The 25,404-nt window shown below is 32.9% G+C and overlaps 1 protein-coding gene across 1 annotated transcript in view; it reads left to right on the top strand.

Moving 5' to 3' along the window:
* The first annotated feature begins 1,147 nt into the window (after positions 1-1,147).
* Positions 1,148-25,404, top strand: part of LOC149418672 (uncharacterized) — a 64,041-nt gene continuing 39,784 nt past the window's right edge. Inside the window, exon 1 of the mRNA XM_089638615.1 lies at positions 1,148-1,577. Coding sequence (XP_089494741.1) covers positions 1,560-1,577 — 18 coding nt within the window. The 5' untranslated portion in view covers positions 1,148-1,559. The remainder of the gene's footprint in view (positions 1,578-25,404) is intronic.

Genomic DNA, 25,404 nt, shown 5'->3' with positions numbered 1-25,404 from the left:
GATTGCCCTGATTTTTAATGTTTTTAGTTGAAAAGAAGTCACTGTACCAAAATTTCATTTACATTTTTCACTCCAAATAACCTCTTAAGGAATTACTGGATAAATTAAGCCACGTACGTAACACCCTGTATAGGAACTATGTGGGTACTCATATTGGCGTCAGGTTCCAGAGTGATAGATACTTTCAGTATCATCCTGGTGAAAGACCAAAACATTACTTGAAATTGCTGTGGTTGGTGACCAGATCTGAATAAACAGGTACTTCCTCTTGTCTATATTCTTCGCCTCCCTTCTACTTTCACCTTCACAACATACCCTAATTGGAGTTGCCAAGTCTCACTGACTATTGGGAGAAGTTTTTTCATGCGGTATCTACGTAAAAAATTATAACTATATATTTTTTTAATAAAAATTACTGTAAATTTTTAACAATATTCTTGTTTTAACTTAATAGTAATGATAAAACAATAAAACATTAATATCCCATTGAAAGGTGAAACCAGTCCCGTTAAAAAAATCAAATGGTAAAAAATTACATACCTATTATTGCTTTTAACTTTTGTATGTAGATTCTTTAATTGACATCAAGTTGCTCCTAAAGAAAGTATAATGAACCTAGCTACTCGCAGTTCGATAGAAAATAACTTTCTTTAATCCAAAAATTATCATAATCAAAAGTAGGTTCAAGACAAATTTAAACGGATAACGATTTAAACCTTTGATAATCAATACTTAAAAAGATATAATGGTATTCATCACGACCACTTTTCAAGCGTCGGCAAAGAGCGATCTACCTCTCTATAATATCTCTATAAAAAATACTCATTGTACAAATTGTATTAAAAAGTATTTTAACAAAAAAGCCGCTCAGTTTAAAAAACAACTTTAACACAGAAGGCTCACCACAACTTTCGGAGAGATGGTATTCCTGTAAAACGTAAAACCACTTCAAGCAAACGAACACGAACAAAAAAGGTTAACTTTATCGGTATCATATGGTAGAAATGATAGAAGTTTTTTATGAAGTGGTCTTATTTTCATTTTGATTTCTAGTGTGGTCGAGAATTGATGAAGATTATGGGCGGGAGAAGAAACTTGCCTCAAGTTTCTATGCATCTGAATTCTTCAGTCAGTTCTTAACTAGCGAGCGGGACGGACCGAATTGAACCGTTGGAATTCAAACTTCGAACGAACCGAGATTTAAAAAAATCATATTCGAATATGGAACGGTGATACGGGGTGATACCTTCCGCACACAAATAAATAACACACTGATGTGTTTTTTATTGTCGAATAAAAAGTTTAGATCGTGACAGAATAGAATTGAACCGTGGAGTTTTTTTGTAGTAATCATCTCGTTTTTTTATCTCATCGGCGCAGTAGAAAGGTGTTCTACTGGGCGTTTTAAGGACGTTAAAGTTAATGACATTCGGACAAAAAAGTTTAAGAGTGCTTGCAGAGATGAATTTCGTGTTTAACAATTGAGAAATTCAGTGACTGACTTAATCGACAGTTTATTTTTTTACCCTTGGATAAATTGAAGGAACAAAAAAACTAAAATGCGTGTTCTTTTATGGGTAAGCATTCAATTTTGTTATTTTAAATTATTTACGACCAATCTATAATTTTATATTTCATTCAAATTTCGTTAAAATTTTTTGAAGAAAAAATCAGTTCTCATGAATTCTTGAGTTCTGTTAGTACTCTTGCGTTGACATATTTTATACATTTTAGACGTTTTTGCCAGATATAAAAATAAACGGATATCGAATAATAACATTGGGTTGTGTTAGGTTGGGTTAGGTTTTTATCCCTTTCAATGACTTTGCGTTATGTTTTTTCACTGTATTTAAATGTTACTTATGAGTTTAGTCATGGAACAAAATAAAATAAAATAAATAAAACATAATAAATCCTTATTCCCTAATTTAGCGGTATACTATGTGCATAATTAATTAGTATGATCTATTTACTAATAATTTCTCATATATTTCATCTTCTTATAATTCTCTAACTTCTCTATCCTATTCTTGCAATCCAAACTAGCTATACATCATTTTTCTTATTTTTATTTTTTACATTATAGTAATGTATAGATTATATGTCCGCAAACTGTAAAATTCACCCGCTATAACACATGTACTCTCTAAATCATGTATCATTAAAATAAATTAATTAATCTTGATCCTAGTGTGAGGGTTATAATTTTTTTAATCTTTTGTGGCTGATAGATGGACAAATTAACGAAAAATCGGGTGGAAGTCCGAGTGCTTGAAATCAAAATTTAAACACAAGCGGATAATGATGTCATTTTTTTAAAATAAAATTTTAGGCTAACAAATTTAATGGGGTGTTGATCCGTATTGCGCTTTCTCCTACTTGCAGCAAAGTTTCAGACAACCTTGCAGTGCGCCATCATCAGGTCGGACATAGCTAGAGATTCATATGTGTATGTATGCTAGTGGCGAATTTTACTGCGACACAATTTCTTCTTGGAAATTCCCCAGTTAAAGCGGGTTACAAAGATTCTTTTTTTTAATATTACATTTTATTGTAAAACATAACAAAGGGTTAGACATGTTACAAATGTATTCTTTTTAAATGGTAGTAGGTACCGCACAAGTCCCAACTGCTCCCAACCGTCAGGAGCCAGTGAGACTATTGCATCCCCTATTGCGGTATGTTTGAGGCTAAAAAATAGTGGAGACAAAAGATAATGGGAAATATTAAGATAGGAAAGTGCCTGGATATTCAGATCTGGTCACAAAACACGGCTAAAGTCATTTCAACCAACTTTTCGATTCTGAATGGTAGTCTTTCATCAGAGCGATACTGAAAGTATCTATTAATAAAGCCACTTTATATTATTTTTAATGAACAAATTAATAAAATAAAAACTTATTTCGCACGCCGGAATTTGAAACCTCTTAAACCCAAAATTATTTGTTGATAATCGTAACCTCTCAACCACAGAAGTCGTCAAATGTTATAATTATTGTACTACAGGGTTTTCCAATAAGAGGTGTAATTTTGTTATTCAATCGTAAAAGATCAATGGTTTTGTTGCTTGTGTTGCACGTAGCGCCATTTTGTTGAAAGTAAACGTTGTCCAGATCAATACCATCCAATTCCGGCCATAAAAAATCATTAATCATCTCTCGAAAGCGCAATCAATTCACCGTTACTGTTCATCCAGCCTCATTTTCGAAAAAGTAAGGTCTAATGACTCCGCCCGACCATAAACCGCACCAAACAGTCACACGTTGAGGATAGAGAGGCTTTTCAACAATAACTCTTGGGTTTTCCGAGCCCCAGATGCGACAATTTTGCTTGTTGACGAAGCCACCGAGGTGAAAATGGGCCTCATCACTCAAGATGATTTTCATTTGATTCACTCAAGTGAATTTTCATAATTTCAATGCGTTGTTGAAGCGTGTATCGTTCCATTTTTATTAATGGCGTAATTTCTACTTGACAAATGTCAAAAAATGACAGCTTCAACATCTATCAAAATAGCGGGCTATTCAAAATAACACTTCTTATTAGAAAACCCTGTATATTATTAATAACAGTGAAATAAAACAAAATGTTTGTATGAATGTGGATGAACAAAAGTGTGCTAACACAGAACTGTTATGAGATCTATCCCTTCTACCTAATCCAACGAATTTTTTTTTTAAATAATTTCGCACATTGTTTAATTTGACAATCAAATTCCATATTTTGCACTATCCGAGTTTTTTATAACAATATCAGAACTGAGTCAATCACATGCTCGCTTGTATCTAGATTGCGTGACATATAACATAGGTAACACATTCATAGAGGTGGCGGATGTACCTATACTTGATTGTTCAGAAGAGCTAAAGTAGCATATCTTAACAGTCAGTATAAACGCAATGTACGAGTTAATCGGCTTAACAACTATAGAAAAATGACTTCCACGTAAAACCACTGTTTTTGTGGTTATTTTAATATTTCTTTCGGTCCATTTCTGTTTGCTGAAGTGACTACTCTATATTATTGAACTTGCTGATAGTGTGAAATAAAATTCACTTTCATATATTCGCATAGCGCTCAACAGCTCTAACAGTTTACCTGCTCCACATGTCCAAACTCTCTAAGTATCCCTTCCAATTCTTATTTGTAAAGCTGACATCAGTCATGAATTCTTTCATGACGACTTAACCAAAGGGTTTTATCATAACAAACACGGGTTTAAATCTTTACAGCACAGACGTCAAGTGGGAATGCTGTCCTAGTTCTAAGATGCTCCGAGAAACTAATGTCATTGATCCATTCAGCACCGGTTTATAGTCGGAAAATGGACCAAACTCAACGGTTGAATTTGCATCATGAGAAAGGGTAGTTTCAACCAATCATTCTTGAGTTGAGTTGAGAACAGCTAGACTGTGGAACGATTTGCCAACAGATCTGTTTCCTCCCTCCTTCAAGAACATGCGTATCTTCAAGACCCATGTTTGCTAGTTCCTCTCCCAAAAAAGACTCTCCATACAAGGTCCCCAAAGATGGCATAGGTCCTGTGAAAAAATATTTTCCTCAGGACCTCCATGGTTAAATTAATTAAAAAATAGGTTCCCAACTCAACCGATCGATTGCGGAGCAAAATTTGGTCGATTTGATGGTTTGAAAAAAACTCTTTCGCATCATGAAAACTAATATGCCTTGCCAAGAGACAGGAAGTAGCCTTACTGATTATTTATACCTCTTGAATGATCTCATCAGCGATCCAGAGAATTAGAAAAAAATGCCCTTTATGTCACCACCAATTTTATTCGAATTTTTAAGATTGCGCGTGCAGCTTATTTTATCTTTGTTTCGAGGTTCAGAACTAATTTTAAGTTAGTAATGCCCTTGGGAAAAATGGTCATGCCCCTAAAGGGCATCTAAATGAACTAACTTTGAAGTCGACATTTTCAACGTGAATTTTGTTGAATTTAAAATGCTTTTCATTAATTTTCTAGTATCGTCTAATAATGACACAATGATATAGAAAAGAAATTGTCGTAGAAAAGTAATCCTGAAAAAGTACATGTAAAATTAAATTAAATAAATAAATTAGAAGTGGGAAGAATTAAGACCCGCATTCCGAATTTCATGCTTCCCTTGAAGACTTTTAAGCTCTTAAAAAAATATGTTTTTTTTTAAGTAAATCTCTATATTAGCTCAGTTGAAAAAGTAATTACAAGAATTTCAATCGATTAAAAAAAATCGCAAAAGTACGCTTCTAAATTTATACAAAAAAATATGGTGCATTTAACATGTTATAGTAATGAAAAATTCATAGCGTTTCTTTTAATGCTACTGAAGACATTTGAGATGAGAAATTTGCTTTATTTTAAATAATTCGTAATTAATTAATTTTTTTCACAACGCTTACGCGTATTAATTACATATTTATATTCTTAAAATTATAAATAGAATTGCAATATTTTACATCCATTTTTTTAATAGCTACCTTCATAAACACTTTTTAACTAGTTTCACGAACCCGTAAATATTCTTTTTTATCGCCTTTTGTAAATTTTTTATTTTGTGACTTATGAGGGTTTTACAAAACGACAGTCGATATCTCCCTTTCAAATCAAATCTTATTCTTCTATTTAACCGCTTGTTGCGGAGCTTATTTGATAAAAAAAAAATATTGAAGACAATATTCATTATTCAAAAAAAGAATTATTATTTTTCAGTTTGGTCAAGTATTTTGTCTTCAAATCCAAATTTAAAATTTGTATGAAAAAGTCCGCGTTGTCGTTCGCCTTAAGGACGGGTTGTTTCGGAGAATTTGAACAATTCATCAAATTTCAACGTTCATTTTTGGGTTCTGTGAAAATCCAATTCAAGTTCTGTTATTATATCATTATAGGCTAATTGCTTGACAAAACTGAAATAAAACCAGAACTTGAAAAAATCTCTCACAAAACTTGAAAATAAACGCTGAAATTTGATGAATTATTCAAATCCTCCGAAACAACCCGTCCTAAGTGTCCTTTAGTTGATATTTATGAAAAATTGTTTCATTTAAATGAACCAAGTATTGAAATAATCAATGTATGTAAGTCCCAACGCGTCTCTTGGCATGTTACCTAGGTTATTGGAGAAAAAGTAGGTACTAAGCGTTGTCAGCTTCGGCAATCAGTTAGTCAGCAGTTAGTCAAGTGTGTCACCGTTAGCATAATCTCGACGTTGCCCACTGACCCGGATGTCTCGGGCCAAGATGCCGAAGGATTCGTATGGGAAACCAATAATAATAATACGGACACAAGTCGGCTGAGCCTGATTCAAAAGTGAAACTCGAAAGCGACTCACGACCGAACGTATTAGGCATTCTAAGTGAATTGGCATCACGCCTCTCTTCATTGGAAGCGGGAAATTTAACGATATTATTATAAATTATGCGTTTGACTTTATTCAAGTGTGTAAAGGCGGCATAAAAGGTGTAAAGATTAACGTATTTGTGAATGTCGTCTAACTAGACAGCCTCCGTGGTCGAGGAGTAAGGCTCGCGACCAGCAAGCTGAAGGACGCAGCTTCAAATAACCTGCAATTAACTGTATTATTTCACAAATTGCTAATTTAAAAAGAAATATAATATATTTTCAGTATAGTCCTGGTGTAAGACCACCATTAAGAAATGAAACGTCGCTTGAAATTTGATTGCTTTGGCCGTGTTTGGTGAACGATCTTCCTCCTCCACATTTACTTGCCCCACTATCTCCAGCCTCACAACACAACCCAATAGGGGATGCCATAGTCTCACTAGCTCCAGACGATTCGTAGCAGTTGGGACTTTTTCACATAAAATAAAAAACGTCTTCAGAATCTCTTTATTCATACGCGAGTTCTGCTGTATTTGACAGTTCGATGTCTCCAGAAGGCGTAACAGATGTCACACAGCAGAACTTGTTTACAAATAAACTGTCTCACCTTAAATTTAAAGCATATCCTGGTTCTAGAGTTCATTAAACCAGACCTACAACGGAAAATAGTATTTTTGACATAAGTATAAAAAAGCAACGTTTTCTTGCGATTCGTCGTATTTCTAAACCATTCTACGAAATGATTAAAAGAAAAATGCTTTTACTTTTTTAAAGTATTTTTTAAAAATTAATTTTGAATATGCTTGAAGTTTTACTCTTGTTCTTAATCTTAAATAATATCAAAACTGGTAGAGTTACAAGGCCCAGTTTTTATCAAATTGCAATATGCTGACAAGCTTAACAAGATAATTGTCCTCTTCTGCTGTACACAATTTGTTCAAACGCTTAGAATCTACCTTTAAATGGGGAATATTCAACTGCTAAAAAAAATAATTGGTGCTGAATGACCAATTGATGGCAATTTTACCTAAGAATTTCTTTGAAACAACCTGTCCTCAGTCTTTTCCGTACAATAAGAGAGATAAAAAATTATTCATATCATACGATATTGTTTATCTCAAACCGTCCCATGCTTCCATTTACAATTTTACAGATCATACGATATTGTTCATCTCATACCGTCCCATGTTTCCATTTAAAATTATACATATCATACGATTTCTTTTAAAATCTTATATCGTTCCATGCTTCTATTTACAATTATCATATCATACGATACTTTTTTATCTCATACCATCCCATGCTTCCATTTACAATTATAAATATCATACGATATTGTTCATCCCATACCGTCCCATGCTTCCAATTATACATACGAGTATCATACGATATTGTTTATCTCTACCGTCACATGCTTCCATTTAAAATTCATGACGATCGATCGAGTTCAACTCGCAGAGACTTGTCATTAGTGAGATGAGACCGTGTTTCCGATGGTCCATATTATATGCAAATATTATGGCTGTAAATTACTGTAACAGATTAACAGCAAATGTAAACCAGTTCTCGTCATGATTACAAAATGGCATCTGCAACACTTTGATCTTGTATAACGGTTTTATCTGTTTACGTGATGATTCCGCTCTCATGCAATCAACTTCCAATCAATAAACTTATGCTTTAAGACATCATTTTCATTATCATTGAATGTTATATATCTACGAGAGCTTCTCGTTCCAAATTTTAATTTAAATGTATCAATTCCAGGACTGAGCATTTCAAACACTCGCTTGTACCACCTAGATTACATGAAGTCAGTAATAGATACGCAGATGTGGTGGATCTGTTTAATTACAAGCATGATAGTTGTAGAAGGCTATAATATCATACCGTTTTCAATATTATTTTAACATAAATCTACTTACACTTGTAAATTATATTTTGTATATCCTACTTGTACATCCTTCTAGAGCTTGTATTCATTTTATACTTAATGTCGTCATTTCACGATCAAATGCCACATTTGATCGAGATTTAAAAAACATCTGATGTTTGCTTACGCTTGTATTCTGTGACATGATATTATTTGTTTATGGTTTATTTCTACCGTAGATAATAAATAAATAAAAAAAACTGACTAACCATCACCTCATTTCCCGGCAGCGGTAGGTAGAGAGGAAGGACCGCCAAACAATTCGGTCTTGGCACACACTACTTGCTTTATTTACATTCACACTGTTATTGGCATCGCCCAATCATATTATTTGTTTCACTTGATCGTGCCATGTCTTTCTTGGGCTTCTTACACTCCATTCCTCGTCCATTCGTTATACATGCCCAAACAATGTCCTTTCTAATCTTCTTCCTTACCATTACATCTGTCCTGCATTCTATGCGAATCTCCACATTTCTCACACGATCGTACATAGTACTACCACACTTATGCCTCAGAGATCTCATTTCTACATCATTCAGTTTACTTTCATCCTAACTCTACCAGTTCCATGCCACAGTGCCATATATCAGGGTAGATACCAGCACCATTGTGAACATTCATCGACTTAAAAAGTAGTCCCCCAACTGCTTAGTGCCAGTGATACTATGGTATCCCCAATTGGGCTGTCGTGTCGCTGACGGTAGTAGGGAAGGAAAGGAGATAGTGAATAGGAATATTGAAAAGTACCTGGCTATTAATATCTGATCAATAAGCATGAAGCCATTTCAATGGTGGTCTGTCACCAGGGCGATGCTGGGACTATCTACCACTCTAAAAACCTACTAATGTAAACACGTATTGAAATAAATATTACCAACGTAATTTGGGATTCAGAGTAGAAGAAGTGGCAAATCATTCAACTTACTATTTTATACTACTTGTTTTATTTCAATGAATTTAATTAAGAATCCAATTGATGAGTCATTGGCACCGTATTCAATCTAATTTATGAAATAAATACAGCAGGTGTTTGTGTTAATTTATTTAATTACCTGTTTATCTTTGCATTCTGGTTCAAAATAACAATTTGGGGCTAGGTCAAACCGTATCCCGATTTGAAATTAAAATTTCGCATAACATAAAACATAAAATGTTTTGTTTTTAAACTGTAACTCTTGGCATATCAGAAAGAAAAGCTGGCGAATAGAAACCAGTAAAATCCAATGCAAGTATCTTTCTTAACTGTGCTCTAACGCAGGTTCAGGGAACCAACGATTTCCATTTAAAAAGCTCTACAATTGACGTTTTTAAATACTATTTGTATATCAGTTTGTTTTCTAGAATGAATGCAAATCTTGGAAGTAGAAATTAACCCACTTCCAGATATGGGATAGTGCTGAAACTCGACAAATAGACTCGTTATCGATGACAATGTGCTTTATCACTTTGATGGCAATCACGCATATACCCGCGAAATTAGATGACATTACAGAATTTGATATACTAAATAAGTGTCTGTCCCAATTGGGATTTGGCGCAGTTTTGGAGCAAATCAAAAAAAAAATCTAAACTATAAACTATAATTTTTATTTTTATATGTATATACGTATAGTTTTTTATAGATATTTTTAAAGTTCACACCAGTTAAGATCCAGTACCTGGTGAGGAAGGTCCAATCTTCAGTTAACCAAAAAAAGCCTTTTTAAAACACATAATTTATAAAAATATTTTTAACGGGTTGATTTTCTATTACATGCAAATAAAGGTTGCAGTACGATTTTCGTTGTAACTTTTCACCTGCCATGCTAGAAATGTCCCTGAAGATTGACTAAATAGTTTGTAAGGGCGAGTTGTTTCGGAAAAGCTGAACAATTATTCAGATTCCCGAGTTCTATTCAAATGTAAAAAAATCTTCAGGTCGATTTTATTCAAATACAAATTGGGTTGTTTCAACTCCGAAAAAGCTTCCGTTATATTTGAATAATCCGTTCCAGTGTTCCCCGCCGAATCGGGCAATTATTGCAGAGAATAATTTTTTTGCGAGACAGGAATTATTTTTACGCTGGCAACACATCGTATTTTTATCAATCTGTCAAAACTTCTTCCCGCCGTCGCCGTTGTTGGACTGCCTGTATTTTGTGATTGTTTATTGTCTCAACTGTTGAAAACTTAAAATGGATCCAAACTTACTGTAAGTATTGTAAATTATAACCTTTTTCCATAATAAATATGAACTTTATGAATAAATAATACACATGTTTGTAACCGTATAAGTACGTGAGTAAGCATTTCGTTTTCCTAAATCCCAATGTAAAGCTTGATAATATTATGTAGAGTTTCGTCTTCTAAACAACATAAACGATCATAATGAAAACATTTGCGATACCTCTATATAATTATCGCTTGTAATATTACCTGTTTTGTGTATTTTGACCTATTAAATATAATATTTCAAGTGCATATTTAATTTTATATCAGCAATTCCTTGTAAGATCTTGTTACTTATAAATATGAAATGTGTTTTCAGGAAACAATGCAATGTTGGTGAGGAAGTATAGCCATATTCTCACCAATAAAAAGACCGACGCAGTCATCTTCAAACAACGAGAGGCGACATGGCTTACTCTTATATCCGATTTCAATGGCGATGGATTCTGTCAAACAGCTCCGAGCTCGATTTGAAAATATGAAGCTTCGGGCAAGGCAGGTTGGAATATATTTCTTAATTGGTATTAATCTTAACGCCATAATGCTGTTAAATGAACTGTTATATTTAGTAATTGGTTGCCCTGATGCTTTGTTTAATTCATGCAGGTATATATGTTTATTAATTGACTTTTAATAATGCTTCAAGGACGGTAGCAGAGAAATTCAGGAGAGGACTGGCGGTGGACACAAATTTTATGCGGAGCATAGTGGCTACTTCGATTGACGGACTCCCTAGCTTGTTTGACGATGACATCAGCACTTTGGTGCTGCAGGAGCTAGCTGGTGGTGGAAGAAGGTGGGAGTTTGGTTAGCGCCATAGCTGAGGTTTATTATGGTGTTGACTGCAGTTTACTAACTACTACTACAATGTTTCCTAGTTTTATATTAGTTCTTCATTTAAGATAATCTGGTTAATTAATGCATTTTCACATTTTTTTAAGCTTCCAACTCCTACCCCTTTGACAGCAGCGCCCCAGAACCAACGATCTAAAAACCTATTTCCTCTCCTTTTAAATGTAAGCGAATTTGTCGAATGATTTTATATAAGATGTTAGTAGAGTGTAGTGTAAAGCAATTATTTTACATTATCGTTGCTTTATTTAAGAAATTAATCTGATTAATTAATGTATTCTTATGTTGTTAATGCATCCAAATCCAACCGTTTTGATAGCAGCGCCCCAGAAACCTCAATCCTAAGAGCAATTTCATCTCCTTTAAATGTAAACGAATTTGTTGACTGACTTAATACAAGTTTTCAAACAAACTATTAGTAGATTTTAGTACAAAATATTTGTATTTCACTATCGTTGCTTTATTTAAGATAATAATCTGATTAGTTAATGTATTCTCATGTTGTTGAAGCATCCAAATCCAACCCTTTTGACAGAAGCGCCCCCTATTATACATACCGATTTCCGGTTTTAAAAAAAATTGGATTATTGAGACAAGAACGAGTAATATCGGAGTCATGCTAAAACTAAACTGAGATGAAAGCAGTTTATTCCCCTCTGTTCACTATCTACTGGGTGAATTCTTTAATATACTAATATTAATTTTAATAATTTTTCTCTTTTTTATGTACACAATTCTTATGAAGTATTTTCTGGCTTCACAATTACCTACATTATATTACATGATAATACTAACAAATGTACATTGTGTACTTACGACGGGGTACTCCAGTAAGACCGCATTTTTCTTTTCTTTCCTTTTAAAACTGTAAATTTTAAAAAATGCATTTTATGCAATATTATGCACGGCATGTCCAGGTTTTTATATTATGCATATTTTTAATGCTGTGTGACCTTTACTTTATGGTCCGTATAATCTTTTGTGTTCTTTCTAATGTTTTTCAATTATTGTCAATTATTGTCAATTATTGTTAGAACAAGATGAATGAATGCATTCGCACACAATTAACTAGTCCATTATATTATGTTCTTAAATGTTTCTTTCCCATTGTATAAGTATGTATTTTTGCTGTAAATTATTCTTTCTTCCGAGAGAGTATTCTGGTATAATTTTACTTTTTTCAGGGCATTAATAAAAAATAAATAATCACAATCGCTAATCAAGTCGCTACAGCGACCTTGATGTGATTTACTATGTAATACATTTCTAGAATGATCTATGTTATTACTAACTATATATGGAGATAATATACAGTACCATAGTTACCTGGTAGATAAGTATGGTACTGTAGACGGTATGGTACGGTACACTTAAGATTAATACTTAATTAACATTAACTAATTGTTAATACAGGATTTAGAACATAATTGGAAAATACCATAAATATTATTTTAAACCTTTATTTTCTTATTTTTTACTGAATTTATATTAACAAATTATTATAATCAATAAATATTAGTCTGAAACACCCATACATATTTAAAAATAAATAAACTCTGAGAAAAAATAAATGCCGCTGATGGAAATTGAACCCGCAACCTTCCGATTTATTCATTTTTTTTCAATTTCTACAGTGTAAGTAGGTGCCTTACTTATTTTCTCTTTTATTTTAATTTTTTATATTATTTTGATATATTTTGTTCCTCACTTATGTAAAATACAAATAAAAGAATATACTACATCTTGGTACTCTTTATTTTATGAAATTTTGTAGGAGTATGCAGTTACACTTAAGCTATTCACATTCAATAACGATCCAATGCATATTACATAATATATGTATATGTGAGATAGTTGTTCAAAACATTTCTAATAGTAGGTATGTATTCTCTATTAATAAACAAAGTAATTTACTAAGTTTATAAACATTAAAGTATAAAATAAATAGAAGATTTATCATTACATTAATTATTTTGTACATGTTAACTATCTATCTCTGAATATATGTAAATGGTCGTAAGTTGAAAATCTCTGAAAGTTCTTCATTGATTGCTTTGAAATTTAGACACAATGTTGCATTCAAATATGCGTGTGTTTTTATATACCTACATTATTTAGATGACACCTGTTACAGGTAAAACAGACTGAGCCACAGCAACACGTGGCGGGGTACAGCTATTTTTGAATAAAGACATTATTGTTTTGAAATTCAAAAGACTTTTATTATCTTCGCTCATGTACCAAGAGATTGTACACATGTGTTGGAGTCTCCAGGCGGAAGATGTTGCAGAAAGTGTTGCCCCATGGGTTGGTAAAGAATCAATATAAACCGAGTTCTGCACAGAGAAGTAAAGTAAGAAAACAGTTTATAAGGCGGTCTACTGTGGAACCTCTCTTGCAATGCAGGGTTTTACAGCACTCGGCTTATGTGGATTCCTTACCGACACGTGGGACGACAGGCTTAATGGTACAGAAGGAGGTAAGATAGGGCTTTTTGTGCTGGGTAGTATTTTACTATTTATTAGTCCATCAATCTGGCAAAATATGAGTTAATGAGGGTTTGACGAACGTGGTCATCTCCCCTGTTAAAGATTGGTGCTTGCACCAGTACATCGTTAACCTCGTCCAAGGGGTCTATGAATACAGGTGGTTGATCTTGTTACAATGATCCCTTGTACCTACCTGCATTTTAATTTATGAAGAAAGGACTGGAAGCCATCTTTTAACAACTCCAAAAGTTCTTTCAACAACATTTCTGGTCCTGATCTGACTTTCTTTATATAAATGTTGTTCTCGAGAAACGGAATTCCTTAAGGGTGTTAGTAAATATGGCTTTATTCCATAACCACCATCTCCAACAATCACTTCATCTCCAAACTCACCGCATTCCAACCTTACTTTGATGCTGCTACTATTAAAAAGATGGGTATCTCCAGGCCACCTGGCTACTATGTTGGTCATAATTTGTGATATATTGGTCGACAAAAGAAACAAACTTGTAGTTTTTCCATATTTTTACCAGTTTTTTCGTCATTTTAAATCACGGAAACCAACGATATAAAAACGAATTTCGACAATATTTTATGTAGAAAAGGTATCTAAACTTCTTCCCACAAAACCTTTAACTTCATAAATTTTAATCGTTGGGTTTTCTTTGCGTTATTTGCCAAAATAGTGAGGGTCGTTATCACCAGTAATTGGCACATACGATATGTCAGACCGCAATTGTGACGTTCGCGCATGCGTCAATCTTTTTCAAAATGGCGGATCGCGTTAACCGGCCGATTTCGGCTGATCACATTTTCATGAATATTTCGTTGAATTTTCTCTTGACGGACGATGAAACAACCCAATTTATGGAAAATTAAGTGGATTGACGTTGTGATGACTTTCTCACACGTGATTTTTTCCGAAACAACTCGCCCTAACTTTTCACCTGCCATGCTAGGAATGTCCCTGAAGATTTACTAAATCGTTTGTAACTTTTCTCCTGTCATGCTAGGAATGTCCCTGAAGATTGACTAAATCGTTTGTAACTTTTCACCTGCCATGCTAAGAATGTTCCTGAAGATTGACTAAATCGTTTGTAACTTTTCTCCAGCTATGCTAGGAATGTCCCTGAAGATTGACTAAATCGTTTGTAACTTTTCTCCAGCCATGCTAGGAATGTCCCTGAAGATTGACTAAATCGTTTGTAACTTTTCACCTGCCATGCAAGAAATGTCCCTGAAGATTGACTAAATCGTTTGTAACTTTTCACCTGCCATGCTAGAAATTTCCCTGAAGATTGACTGAATCGTTTGGATTTTTATCAAGTTTACAATCATCATAAAGCGCGGTTAGATGTAAAAACGCCAACCATGTCAAGATTGTGGTTTATAGTGTGGCGTGCTAATTAATGTCCGAGCGTTTCAACAACGTGAAGCGGTGAACCAAACAAAAACGCACCGACGTAATTGAAAGTGATCAAATGGAGATGGGAAAAGAAATGTGTTTGGATTAATTAACCGCTTGTTGGAAGGTCGCTTTATCGTGGGAACCTTCTTCTTTGCCTATAGCCTGTGTTGGTCATTCAGCCAGCACTATGGTTTGCCTCACGTAGCGTAATACGTTAAACTTTATTAAAAGTGAAATCAAAAACAATGGAAAGAAAAGAAAAGTTTTAGGTTTGAACCTTACCTAACATACCATTACGCTGTTTATCCGTAGGGTGTGGCAGAGATAACAGAACATAATGCATATAATTTTGTCATGGCATACCCGTACGTTCCTCGCTTCATTCGTTCGTTCATTTTTATTTTTTACATTAACTCTACCCGGGATGTCTTGAGAAAAATAATTTCCCTAGTTTGTCATCTTTTGGGATACTGTGTGGATGGTCTTTTTGACTTCTCAAAGAGAAAACTTCTCTCAGAGAAAAGAGTAAACATGGATCTTGAAGAAACCCATGGTGTAAATATCTGTCTATATAGAAACGACTCGTTCTCATTTGATGTTCCGCATGGACATAGATCCCAACGTTCGTTTCATAATTTAATTCACAATTCTTTCTTCTTCTGTATCTGAGATTTCGGGAGTCTTGTGCCATCTCACGAAAAGGATTAAAACGTAATGGACGTTTTATACCATGATTTTTTTCATCCAGTTTCCATTTGGATTAGGTATCGATTTTCGTATGGTATAGCGGACATTATTTTACAACTGTCGCCTGTCATTGTTTTACGTATTAACTACATTATGTGTAAATGTTGCTTGTTTACTTTATTTTATATTTTGAAAGGGTATTGTTTACTCTCCGGTATTGTGAATTATACTTCATTATTCTTTTTTAGTGTTGATGGCGACGGCAAAGGCAAATGACTAATCCTTTCATATGAAATGTGGTTATGTTCAAAGTGTTGCCATTTTTTAACGACTGTACAAAAATATAGTTTCTTCTCTTATGGCGTCGGTGTGAAATCCTAAGAATGAAAATAGTGATGGTGTAAAGCCTTTTCAAATGTATCCCGAAATAGTTTCCAAATGGGGATTGGTATTAAAAAAGCACCGTGTAAAACAACCGCAAGTGAAGTGCATCAGCACTGCAGTAAAGAAATAACTGTAACACGGCATCGAAACTCTTATTTCTACAGTCAAAATAATGACCATCCGTCAATCTGTTTGACTACTGCCATTTCTCATATAACCATTTCTCGTTGTCAGTCACTCTCTTTTTTTTCCAAACGATTGTTGAATTATTACAGCCATATCTTACACGTGATTGTAATTGCCACTCCTTTCAAAAATAATAATTTTTAGCTTTATTGTTTCGAAACAATAGTGTAGAACAAACAGCATTACAAATAACAGAACAAAACTATAATTATTTAGTATTACAATTGATAGAAATACGAATGCAGGTAACAATATTATTGATTTATTATAAAAATTTGGCTTGAGTTAGTGGTTCCAAAACTGTGTTGAATTAACCCACTTAAAAAAAATCTTACACATCCCACTATAGGGTTTCCTGAGTGGTAGATACTCTCAGTATCGCCCTGACCCTGGTGAAAGGCCACAATTCAGAACCGAATAGTGATTTTAAATAGCTTTGGCCGTGTTTGGTGACCAGATCTGAACTGCCCAGTACTTCCTAACCTTCCTCTACCACATCTCCCCTCCTTTATCCACTCCCTTCAACCTCCCAACTTACTTCAATTGGTGATGCCGAAGTCTCACTACTTTCATATAAAATATTTTCTTTGATATATTCTCTTATCGGAAGTTGTCTTTCACCAATTACTAAATATCAATAAAATATGCATACTGCTGCGCGGAGTTGCTCAGCAGGATTGCACTCGGGCCGGTGAATCTTTATTTCATCGGAGGTTGACTTACATCAATTTTCAACCTGCTAACGGCAGTTTTTGAACAGTATTGTGGAACTGCGCTCGTACCAGCCTCACCTCTAATCGGAAGTTGGCCATCGTTAACGTTCAGCGTTGATTAATCCAGTTTCTTCTTACTTCTATTTAAGGGAGTTTTATGAACTAAAAACTGGTTTATTTACTTTCAAGGATTCCGACGTATTCTTTGATACTTACAATATGTACCAACTTTTAGTAGAAACGTGAAAGCTTTTTTTATGTAAACAATCTTCGATTTACGTTTACATTATGTACTTTAAGGTGAAGCTTAATGCTGAACATATTGGTGTACGTTATAAATACCAAAAATATGCTTTAGATAAATTGAAGGTTTTCCTATCGTTTCGCTTAAGTAGAATACAAATGTAATAAAACTGTCCTAAAACGGGAATCCTCCTAGTTGGGCAGTCAAAATATTTCTTAAAATAATTTATATAAATGTATAATCTTTTACTAAATAAAAAAAATATTAAAAAAAAAATTTTTTCAATAGAAATGTATGAACGCGTAAAGGAAACAACTTAAAAAAATACATTATTATAGCTAAAATTATCTGTGACAATTTCTCTTGATTAATTTTTTTGCTTTCTTATAAAATTATTTCCAAAATAAATAAAAACCAGTTTTGTGCTTGAAATCGAACGTTTATAGACTCCGTTTATCAAGCGATTTTAATGCCTATTACCCACAATATAAGGTATACCAAGAATATACAAATTTTTGGCTTGTAGCTTCCTCTTAACTTATTTCTTTGTGCAGCATTACTTTTTCACTCCTTCCATTTGTCTAAAATAAATTGTAAATGTTCCTCATACTAATCTGGAAGAAGTTATTTGAACGCAGGCAAATTTTCCAGTTATTATTTTTGTTCTGTGTTTTTATTTCTTTATTAAATATTTAAAGCATGAAGCTAATACTGTTTAAAAACACTGTGCACTTTATTTTTAAAAACAAAGTGCATTTCTCAAGAGTATAAAGAATATATAATTTAACTTGTGAGTTAGTAAAAAAGGAGCTTAAATATTGCGAAAATTTCTTTAATGCAAAAGTGGTAGCGAATTTAATGTATAGCGTAGTCCCATTTGCTGAACGCCAGTTTAACTATAACCGCCGGTTATACTCAAAGCAATTCTATACGGTGAACTAAGTTTGAATGTAAACCTCCGCGGGGGCTCAGATAACTGCACAATGACCTTATTTCAGTTGAAATTATCTTGTTTGGCAATATGCACTATGGGTTAAAACGTTCGAACGCACTCGTTGTGAGTTTTAAATGCATTAGTCATTTAAAAAAAGTTGTTCACGATGCTAACTTATTACGTTACCTTTTTTACAGAAGTGTAGCATGTTGCAAACATTCAAATTATTGCAGGTGGGTTGTTGAAAAAAGATTAACATCTGGAAAATTGAAAGTAACGACTTTTGGAGGGGGCGGATTGCGCAAAAGCGTAGGTACCATGGGTAGGTACATCACAAGTTTGCATAATTATTGCAAAGATTATAATTATTAAGTGATTTTGTAACTAATTTTTATATGAATATTTTTGAAAGATATATTACTTTTCTATAATATGTTTCATATCTTTTTGCAGGGAGAAAAATGATATTTCTAATTTATTGAATCTTCTTGAAATAGTTGCAGGATTACTTTGCGGCGTCATTTTAATTATATGAAAATGTTGACACTTTGTGTAAACCACTTTTAATTAATATCTATTAATCTACATTTTTCAAAGCTAATGGCTTCTTCGTCTGGATAGTGAAAATATTAAAAATTAATGATTTCATTTATCTTTCATTTTCATATTGTTAAGAATCCTTTAATGAATGACTTAACAGGTTTCCTAAGAAACTTTCAGTGAAACACGAATGTCTCAAAACGTGTTCATAAAAATTCTAATATTTTTGTATTATTCGTTTTATAATATCAGATAAAACGCAGGTGCATGAACACGTGTTCTGATATATTATGAATTTACTAAAAGGGTATCAGGGAACGGCCTGCTCTCCTGTTTTTAACTGGATTACCAATAATTTGAAGGGATTCTTAATAAATTAGCAATACTCATTATTCTCTATATGTGTCACTGAAAAGAAACTCCATAGAAGTATAATCTATAAATTCTTTGTTTGTTATAAATTCTTGATAGATTTTAGTATCAACAAACGGAAGCCAAACGCGTGCCTAACTTTTACAATTGTCCTTTGTCACATGAGAATGGGTAATTTTAACGACTCGTTCTTGAGTTCAACAGCTCGCCTGTGGAACGATTTGCCGGCCTTTATGTTTCCTCCCTCCTACAACATGCGTGTCACCAATATCCATTTTTACTTGTTCTTCTCCTCAAAAAGACCCTCCACACCGCATCCCCAAATATGCTTGGGCATGAGCTGACATAGGCCCTGAAGTCTTTGTGGTGTTAAAAATGATAGATGTACATAATATGTAATATGTTTGATCAGTTTTAGCAGAAGTATAGAAAGAATTTGCCCATAACTTATTTCGTGATCTCGTGACACATATTAGGTATCGTGATTGATTACTGGGTTACGAAAAATTAATATGTAATGTAGTAATTATTTCAATATTTCAACTTAGTAAACCAGGCCATTGCTGCTTAGCCCATAGATTATTTCCTTATGCCAAATGATTATTTTATTTTTAATCGTGAGGTATTAAAAAATTGACTACGTATTTATTAATGCACCGAAAAGGAATTAAATATACAATAATAATTAGTTTTATCTATCTGTGTTGTAACATAATATGAAGATGTAATTAATAAATGTGAAAAAAATACTTGCATATCAACATCAAAAGGCAAACGATAATGCAACCCAACGATCTTAGAAATAAGAGATATGAACTGAATGATTATTTTGTTCCCATTTCACACAACGGGTGTCAAGGGTCAGACACGTGTTAAAAAATATTAACCACCAATTTTAAGGAATGAAATAATAAGTGATCTTCTTATACAGTCCGAGTTTTTTTCAAAAATCAAAAAATTGGTTTCGTCTTTGTAGTTGAGATAATTCTATTTGGCTTAAAAATTTTGATGGTAGCTGGCATCGTATTACCTACACCTTTCCTTTAAAAATAAATTTCCACTACCAGGACATTTCTGACAATTATTAACGAAACGCATTATCCAAGCGACGACGCGTTGCAATTTATTAAATTAAACAATATTTACTAATAATCGAATTAAGTACTATTTGAGATGATACAAACGTTTTAAGGTTGCATGTTTTGAGTTCTGGTATTTCTCCGTCAGATTGATTGTACAAGGCTGAACAAGACCAGAGTGCTTTTGGTTGATGAAGCCATTTTGGTCCCGTAAACCATCAAGGGTGTGATATAATGTCTGCTGGGAAAAGCCCTCTAGAACCAGAATCGGCACAATTTTCCTCCGAAACAACATGAGTTAAGTTGACAAAATCGTCCTGTCAACAACGTTTGATTACGGAGCCCCCTTTATCGACCTTGTCGAAACTTAAAAGCCATCGTGAGCTCGCGCATTTTGGTGAAAAATTAGTGATTTGTGTATGAACCAGCGCAAAGGATAGAAAACGTGGAAGAATAGAAACAGGGAAGTTGGCATATCCGAATTTTCCACTCCTATTTCATTCCGCGGTGCGACGGTGCTTTTCCGACCCCAACAAATTTATTTATTTATTTTGAAATATTTTAATAACCCGACGAAAGTGTACCTTCAAGTATACTTGAACTGCAAGTTTGATTGTGCAATATTCGTCCCTAGCGGCCGATTTAGTAGAGAATCATGCAAAATAAATCTTGTTTCTGAATGAGTAACTATTAATTCACACAGCCTTTTCAATACAACTAATACATACAAGTATTTTAGGTTGTAATTGATAATAGGTGAAACTGCGAAAATCTTTATTAAGTTTATTACCGTTAAAGTTTAAACATTAGATTTGGACCATTTAAAAGTTCAGAAAAGAAAACGCATAATGTATTTACGTATATTAATAAGTATCTGCCAAGTGATTTACATAAGATAAGGATGTAACATTATCTTAAGATCTTGTAGCGTGTGATTCAGAACTATTGACGAAATTCGAGAGTTTTTTCACAACCTTTAAATTTGTCCATCAATTGAGATGAACATCAAAAGCATTTTATCGTCATTTGTTTAAGTTTAAATTTTAAATCGTGTCGATACTGCGTGTTGATAATCATTACAAATTTTAGCATACACCTAAATCACAGAACACATTAAACATTTAATAAATAAATTGCATTAGGCATATGATAATCTCAAATTGGTTATGTAAAATCGTAAAATATTGACTTTTCCCACCGAATTTCAGATGTATAAAACCACTTTCTCTGCAGAATACAGAATACATTCACCTAAAGTTACCCACACCGAGATGCCGGTAGGAGAATGCAGTGACGCAACTTGTATCGAAACTTAATAAAAATATCCAAATGAAAGGTAATTTTTTAAAGAGGGTCATCAGTCAGCACGAATATACGCGATTTAGCATGGTAAAAAAAAGTTTTAGTTAGTTGATAGTATTGTGATTTCATGCACTAACTACTTGATCATTTAGAAAATTAGTTTTCAGGCAGCGTTCAATAATTTTGTTTGGAAACAGAAGATATTGATTACGTGAGACGATTTTTACCTCTTGGCCAAGAGTTTTATATTCTAATCTTGTGAAATATGGAATCCAGAAATTACCACAATTCAGAAAAAAATAAAATTACGTTTCCTGTGTGTGGCGAAGAGATTTGAAGAGCCAGGTTCTTTTCAACCTTTCTCTTTTCCATCTCTTTTCCCACTCTCTTAAGTATCACAATAAAAGTTTTGACCCTTGTGCGATATTCACATTATTCAAGATCTTGTTTGATATTGTTTTTGATGGTTTAGTTTGCAAATTTTCATCAGTATCGGAATAAATCTGTTGATTTGTATTAATATCAAATCCACACCACCCGCCCGCTACATACACTCATCTTTATATAAATAGATGCCTACCACGGGTGTGTTGTATCAGGTTGTGTTGGATCAGGTTGTGTTGGATCAGGTTGTGTTGGATCAGGTTGTGTTGGATCAGGTTGTGTTGGATCAGGTTGTGTTAGGTGATGTGAAGCTAGGTTTCCCAATGTACTCGTACAGTAAGTACACTGTTAATATTATATATCTACATCCAACCATTATAAATTTGTTTTTAAATAATTTAATTAATAAAACCTCAAATTGTTCTATTTAATCATTGCACACAATATTAGCGACTCTCAAACAAAAATTTGAAACAGAGAAAGATTCTTTTTCAATTTTTTTTTTAGTTTTTATTCAAGAATCGGTAAGATTGTCTTCAATTATGATTGCTTTGTTGGATTCAAAAGTGTATTCAAATATTGCAAAACCAAACATTTCTAATTGTCACATCTCTCCGCTATGAGGCGTATGCAATATTAATCTTCTAGAATCTGCTACTATTAGTAGTAATTAGTCTTTAGAATTACCGTTAAAGATTTATGCTATTTGTGCGAAATAATATGCAATATGCATATTATCTTTTGAAGTATTCCGAGAGTTGGTTTTGCCAATGATGTATTATTATTGGAACTTTCTTATTCAATAGTGAATTTCTCCTCAGATCTGATGTCACTGGAGTTGCATAATGAATCAAAAGCCTTTCGTTTGTTGCGTCAAATCTGAGATATGACTTTGTTTCTGTAATATATTATTCAGCTGTCAAAATAAATACATTCTTTTCTACTTAGAAATAACAATGACATATTGATATGAATCAAACTGAATGTGGTGTTACATACTATAAATGATATGAAAAAAACATGGAATATCAACATTGTTTTTTGAGCAGATTTTTGGTTTTCTTAGAATATTTAATAATTAATATTAAAATTATTACCTTTCACTTTAACGTTGAAACTCCATTTATGAAAATGTATCCCACATATTTATAAAACGTTATGTTTTGCTTGAGTTTTTTACACTATTAGGATATTTTAACTTTTTTATTCTCCATATATGACGATCATTGATGTATTATACTAGATTAGCCCTGTCTAGTTAAATTCATTTTAAAAATAACGCCACGTAGCGTACGTCACAAATATGGAGATAAACTTAACAACCCAACTCTGTTTAAACTCCTTGTACAAGCGTTCAAACTCGTAAGCGAAACCACAGAGAATTTTTTGTCAGAGGTGTTGTAATATGGACATAATTCAAATTTGAATATTTGGAACTGGGTTATTTTTGTGATTGAAAAAATGAACTTGCCCAGCATAGCTGAGAAGCAAAATAGTTTACTCTTGACCAACAAAAGGTAAAACGCAATGCACAGTGCCTTTTTCGCATTGCGACACAATGCGTGGGCCTTTTCATAAGCACGTGCACGTGAACCAAACCAAAATTGTATTATTTTTAAATGAACATGCCGTGTCTAGTCTAATTTAGTCTATGATGACGATTTTATTTTTATTTTTTTATTATTTTAATATAGATCATAGTTACATTAAATCATACATATTTTGCAATATATCATATTTAGGTACATAGTTGGTCATGTATACCTTATCAGAAAAGAGGAGCTCTTGTGCCTGATAAGGGAGCCACGACTCTTACTTAGATTCAATGTTATGTGTAAAATAGGTATATATATATATATATATATATATATACATATTTTTTTTAATATAAGTTTTTTTGGAAAAAAAGTTATATTATATTTAAAAGTTAAAAGTTATATTCTTCCACGATAGTGGAAGAATTTTTATTTTATTTTTATGTTGACGAATAAATTTTCTATAACGATTTAAAATGTGACATTTTCGATTTCCCGCCTAAACAACATGTTCGTTTTTATTCGTGAACATGGCGGCGTTGACGTCACACCGGGAAAAGTTGATGACGGCCGTCTTTCTAGCCAATGGCGTTTTCTACGTCCTAATGACGTTGTAGCCGCGTTTTCTACGTCCTAATGACGCTGTAGCCTAAAGAATGTGCGGTTCAGATCATTTTAAAAATCAATAAATATTTAAGAAAATATGAAAATAACACATTTTTCGTACAACGATCAGAATTTAAAAAAAAAGTATTTTCGAAGGAAGCAAACACTTTGGGGTGTGACATTATATATTAATTGAAAAAAACACACTTTGTAATACACCACTTTTTATTTGAATAAATAATGACAGCCAACCGGGTTTCGCTTATCTCAAACTTCGTCAGGGCTTATAATATTAACTAAAGATAATAACATACAGAGACATATTTATATTAGAAAATAATACAATGAGTGAAAGAGATATAAATAGGAAAGAAGGAACCTTATTTGTGACAGAAAGAGATGTCTCTGTATGTAATTATCTTTAGTTAATATAATAAGCCCCGACGAAGCTTGAGATAAGCAAAACCCGGTTGGCTGTCATTATTTATTCAAATAAAAAGTGGTGTATTACAATGTGTGTTTTTTCAATTAATAAAAAAAATAAACTTTAAATCTTCTATACAATTTTAACGATATTCATAGTTTGTGAAAATATCCGATTGTTATAGCCAACTTTTTACATTTTTGTTATTTATACAGACATTTTAACAATGAACATTGAGTTGTGAAGGTGTATTGTGTGTGTTGATTCCTTTATATTTATCTATTTTTATGAGACCGTTACCATTTTCAGTCTCAAATTTTTAGATTTTTATTTTTTATTTATTCACATTTAAACCCGCTAAACTACTTATGTAGTTTGTCAGCAGGGACATAGAGACAACATTTATACATTCATAAGATACAATTTGAACGGTACATAATTACATAAATTGGTTACATTGCAGAAAAGTTTAAATAGCAGCATAAAAGCCTTATATAATAAGCAAGTAAAAATAAATGTATGAACAAATTAGTATTATCAACATAAAACATAAAAGCCTTATAAAATAAGCAAGTAAAAATAAATGTATGAACAAATTAGTATTATCAACAAGTACATCAATAGTTTCATAAATAGAGGTAGGTAGTCAGGTATTACAAAATAATTGTTTTTCCATTTTCTAAGAATATGAATTCCATTTCAGGGGCATCAGTATAGATCATTATTATCCAATAACCATTTCCTTAGATTATATTTAACATTAGCAGTATACATGTTATT

Source organism: Hesperophylax consimilis, chromosome 13, assembly GCF_061612785.1.
Source record: "Hesperophylax consimilis isolate HC1 chromosome 13, BYU_Hcon_1.0, whole genome shotgun sequence".
NCBI lineage: Eukaryota > Metazoa > Arthropoda > Insecta > Trichoptera > Limnephilidae > Hesperophylax > Hesperophylax consimilis.
The sequence above is the reverse complement of the archived record's forward strand: the minus strand, read 5'-3'. Positions and strand labels throughout refer to the sequence as shown.